This window comes from Echinops telfairi, unplaced genomic scaffold, assembly GCF_000313985.2.
Source record: "Echinops telfairi isolate 266 unplaced genomic scaffold, ASM31398v2 ScPeMD7_28;HRSCAF=97, whole genome shotgun sequence".
Taxonomy (NCBI): Eukaryota; Metazoa; Chordata; class Mammalia; order Afrosoricida; family Tenrecidae; genus Echinops; species Echinops telfairi.
In genome coordinates, this window is record NW_022103925.1 from 5,321,846 (window position 1) to 5,327,008 (window position 5,163).

A 5,163-nucleotide genomic window follows, 5' to 3' on the forward strand; every position below is an offset into this window, starting at 1 on the left:
CGTCGGACAGGGTAAGATATGACAAAACAATAATTTGTAAATTATCAAGGGTTCATGAGGGAAGGGGGGTTGGGGAGGGAGGGGATAAAATGAGGAGCTGATGCCAGGGGCTTGGGTGGAGAGCAGATGTTTTGAGAATGATGAGGGCAATGAATGTACAAATGTGCTTTACACAACTGATACAAGTATGGACTGTGATAAGAGTTGTATGAGCCCCTAATAAAACAATTAAAAAAACGTGCTATACTAAATTAGTACTCAAACAAAGTTAGGACTTTGGTCTGAATCAATCAACGTGTGGCTTTACAAAGGAATCCCCCATTGGGGTACATGGTTCATCTCTCCACAGGCCAAAGGACGGTGGTTTGAGCCTCCCATCCCGGCATCTCGGGAGCCAGGTCTGGCTATTTTTATTACTCATTGTTCTCAAATGCAAACTCTGGAAATTTGGAGCACTAAGTTTTCAAAGTTTTACTACCTAATCCCATGCCTCCTCTTTTCAAAGAGATTCTCCCCCGTGGCTGCTGACCACGGGAACGTGCTAGGGACGTAAGCAGAAGCGAACGCTAAGGACACAGCTGAAGCTGCACATGGCTCTCTGCTCTCCCAGCCCTTCGGAAGGAGGCGGACCTCGCAAGGGAAAGCCCGCCGTCCCCTTAGCAGCTGGCTCTAGGGGTCGGTCAGAGGCCTTGGCGCTGCTCCTCCTCAGGAGACGCAAACAGAACGCAGGTCAGCGTCCGGGCTCGGTTTATGCACCACGGGCGTGACACGAGAAGCCTGCAGAAACACAGCAGGCCTGCGGCCCGTCTGCCCCGGAGAACGGATTGCTGTACCTGTGTGAGAGCGCTTGTGAAGCTCCAGGTTGCTTGGGTGTTTAAAGGGTTTCCTGCACAACTCGCAGGCGTATTGTCTCTGCGGCTGCAGGGCCTGCGACGGGTCTTGCAGGTCGGCGGGGCCGCCCGCTCTCCAGCCCGAGTTCTCCGGGCTGGCCAGCTCCTCGTGCTCGTTGTCCAGGGGACCAGGGCTGCCCGCGCGTGACCGCGGGCCTCCGTGAGCAGAGCCCGTCCTCTGGGCCACGGGCTCGGAGGCGGGCGGCTCCGCCGGTTGCTGGGACTTGAGGATGCTTAGTGCTTTCAGGTGCACGGCCTTCTTGAGCCGCATGGGTTTGGGGGGCTCTGAGCCCAGGGCCGCAGGGCTTGGAGGCCGGGCCACGAAGTGGGAGGGCGGGTGCTTGGGAGGGTCCAGGCTGCACTTGGCCTGGCTGGGGGCCCGAGGCGGGTGGTCTGGGGCCGCAGGGAGTGGGAGCGGAGGCTCCCCTGGGCATGCGGGGTCGGGGCCCGAGGCCTGCCTGCAGGGCTGCTTACTGTACAAGGTTCTGAGTTTGTAGCAGTAGCTCGGCTGCTTGGGCGGCAGCTCGCCGCTGCTGCTTCCATCCAGGGAGCCCAGGGCCTGTTTTGGGGCACCCCCCTCAGCATTATGGGGCGTGTTGGGGGACTTGCGGGGCTGCACATCACGCGGGCCCTCCTGCAGCAGGTGAGGGGGGAAGCTCTCGCTGGGAACACAGGGAGCTTCTGGAGTCGGCGCACTCGGCAGGGAGGTCGCACCCCTGCAGGGCAGGCCGGGGGCCGGCTCCTCGGCCACAGGCGAGGCCGACTTTAAAAACATCTGGCACAGACTCAGAACGTTCTGCACCTGCAAGCACCGGGCGACGTCCACCATGACGTGCACGTTGTCCCGGCTGAGGTCCAGCCGAGAGGTGTACATGAAGTCCAGGATCTGCCCGATGCCGCTGACGTTCTTGAGATCCAGGTGGAAGACGTCGCTCCTCTGGCCCGAGGCGTTCTGAAAGAGGCTCCTGGCAACAGGAGGGGCGCTCGGTCACTCACCGGGCCCCCTGGCGCAGTGACCGACCCACATGTTCATGGCGTGAAGAGGTGCCCCCCCCTCACACACACACATGCGTGCGCTCATTTTCAAAATCATGCTTCTCCTATGGACAGACGACACCAAGATGTTAAGAGTCATGCTAATGTTCTTCTTTTCAAACCAATCAGCCACCCAGCCGAGGTAGCGTTTGAGAGCAGTGACGCTGGACTCTTCCAACTGCGCAACACACTCATCACACCACATATCAAGAAAACCAGCCACCCGCGGTAATATGGCGGAGACCAGAGATCAGGGTGGCTCACCGACAACCCCTAATGTGATCTGTCAGCACAGACAACATGGCCTGTGCTCAGAGATGTTCTTAAGGAGATGCCGAGGGTGGAGACAACGAAAGGACATAAGCCTTTCAGTGGTTCGCGTTTGGTTGGCTAGCAGATACATGTAGCTACTTCCCCACTGACGTGCCTGCGACGTGGCAGCCGCAGCAGTCTGACAGAGCAGCCCTGGGTGGAGACTGCTTCCGCAGGAACGGAGCCGGCTGCCAGGGTTCCCGGCAGGCCGATGGTCTACGCACCAGAGGTGGGACCTGGTTCAGGGCTGGCGAGGGGAGGGCAGCAGGGGATCTGTATTGTGGGCACAGGGACAGGCCAAGTACGGTCAATTGTCTCACACTGGCCGTGGAAGACATTTAGAAAGTGTACTGACCTGGATGGGGGTGGGGTGGGGTGGGCAGGAGCCCTGGTGCCACAGTGGTCATGCGTTGGGCTGCTAACTGCGAGGTGGGCAGTTCGAAACCAACTGCTGTTCGAGAGGAAGACGGGCTTTCTGCTCCCGTAGAGGTAGTCTTGGAAGCCCACAGAGGCGGTTCTCCTCCGTGGTACAGGTCACGCGCAGTGCCCCTCGACCTGATGGCATGAGTGAGACACCCGGGATGCTGGCGGTTGTGGTCCCCATGTGTCATGGAGGGCACCTGCTCCCTGGGGCCCTAGGCTCAGGGAGACTTTTTGTGGGGGCAGGAATGCTGCCCACACCAGTGGGCTGCCCTATTCATAGCACCTCATTTACACACACACACACACACGCACGCACACACACACACACACACACACGCACGCACTTACACACCATGGCGGGGAGGTTCTGCACTTCTCACTGCCATCGGGTCCGTGCTGACTCACAGCCCCTGTGGGTTCTGAGAATGTCACTGTTAACAGGAGTAAGGAGTCCAGACTTTCTCTTGGGGGAGCTGATGGTAGTTTTGAACTGCCGACCATGTGGAGCACAGCCCAAGACGTAACCACGCCACCACCAGGGCTCCATAGTATTGCAGATATATTATGTCAATTAGTAATGGAGAAACCAAAATTGAGTCCAGATCCTTCCATTCTAGAAGAACATCCCTGGTTACTCTGAGCAGAATCCCAAACCCAAACCCAAGCAAGGGAGTCGGCTTGACTCTCGTGGTCCCTGCAAACAGAGTACAACTGCACTGCAGGGTTTCCAGGCCGCTGCCGGCTGGTGGATTTGAACCGCTGACCTTCTGGTTAGCGGGACGTGCCTAGCCACTGTGCCAGGCCCAGCCAGCACAACGTACCTGAAGTACTGGCTGAAGGCCGCGAGCACGTTCTTGTGTGCTTTGAAGCAGACCCCTCGGACCACCAGCATGCAGTCGCAGAGCAGGCCCTGCACCCGCTGCTCCTGCAGCTGCTGGAGCAGGTGGCAGCTGTGAGCGGCCACGGGGTCCATGCTGGAACCTCAGGAGACCTGCAGCAAAGAGCAAACGACAGCGACGTATGAGTACGTGACGGGACGCCTGGCACACCCACTGTCCATCCCCAGGGCTCTGCGGCTCACTGCTTCCCCAGGCTGGGCCCTGGCGGTGCCGTAGGTAAGGAAGTGCCGGACTGCTGGCAGGAAGGTTAGTGGGTCCCGGACGTGCCTCCTCGGGAGAAAGACGTGGCAGCTGGCTCCTGTACACATTCCAGCCTGGGAAGCCCAGTGTGGCAGCTCCACCCTGCCCTACAGGGTCGCTCTGAGTCGGGATCGCCTCGAGGGCACGGAACACAGACAGGTAACAGTGCGGGTATCACGGGCAGCCGTCTTGACAAGGTGCCAGCCAAGCAGAGGCCCGAATATCACCAGGGCAGCAGTCTCCAGGTGCCCGGGGCAGAGAGCCAGCAGGTCTGCTGTTTGTGAGGCAGGAGCCTTCTGGGCACTGGGAGGGCTACCTCCCGTAGGGGGGAAAAAGGCCTAAAAACACAAAACACAAACCTTGTCTCCACACAAGTGGATGTTAAAAAAAGAGAGCAGATATTGTGAATCTGCACGGGGCCTTTGCTTGCTCTAAACAAGTGATACAGAAACAGAAGCCTTCAGTGTCCGGATGACATAAATGATGAACTCGCCTACAATTTACTATAAACATCACGGCGCTTCTGCCTGTCTTAATTGGTACAGTTCTCTCATTGTGTCCATGCTGGCCTCGCCAGTAAGAGGAAAACAAACAAACTGGGAAAAGGCCTTGCATTTGCCATTTCTTATGCATCCTGTGGTAACGCCCATGAGTACTAACATGATCGTGTCCCGAGCAGCGATGACCGTGGCGGGTGTGTGTAAGATGCCCCCATGTGCTAGAGCCCTGTGGTGTGGCGGTCATGCATTGACCTGCGTGCGATCTGCAAGGTCCGCAGTTAGAAACCACCAGCAGCTCCACAGGAGAAAGATGGGCTTTCTCTCCCGTGGACAGTCAGTCTGGGAAACTCACAGGGGCAGTTCTACCCTACAGGGTGGCTACGCGTCGGCATTGGCTGGGTGATGTGGCCCCCACGTATCAGCTGAGCTCATCTTCAGATGAAGACAATGAGGCGCCTGGCAGGTCAGACATGGACAGAGGCTGACAGGCCTTAAACCAGAACAGGCCCTGCCTTCATCAGAGCACTGTGACGGAGGGGAAGGCTTGGTGTCTGGGCCGTCAGAGCTGTCAGCTTCCACTACCCATCTCTTGGGACACTCCCTCCGCAAGGTCTGAGGCACTGCAGAGGGAGCAGGGCTCAGCCGAGGCCAGCCTGCCAGCCTGTGTTAGACAGGGTTCTCTAGAGACAAAACCAGATTGCTAATAATTATATCTCTCTATATATAGATATCTATATATAGAGATATCGATAGCTATATAACACAAGAAATAAACAGTTAAATATAAAGCAGTTGAAATAGTTTATTGTGCCAGCCTGGCCGATCAACACAAGTGGGATTAACTGAAGGGCAGAGAGATAAATG

The 5,163-nt window shown here is 57.3% G+C and overlaps 1 protein-coding gene across 1 annotated transcript in view; it reads right to left on the bottom strand.

Annotated features, from left to right (window-relative positions):
• Positions 1–3,633, bottom strand: part of ZBTB49 (zinc finger and BTB domain containing 49) — a 21,470-nt gene extending 17,837 nt beyond the window's left edge. Inside the window, exons 1-2 of the mRNA XM_004715134.1 lie at positions 3,482–3,633; positions 834–1,855 (exon numbers count right to left, since the gene is read on the bottom strand). Of these exons, the coding sequence (XP_004715191.1) occupies positions 834–1,855; positions 3,482–3,633 (1,174 nt within the window). The remainder of the gene's footprint in view (positions 1–833; positions 1,856–3,481) is intronic.
• Positions 3,634–5,163: the final 1,530 nt, after the last annotated feature.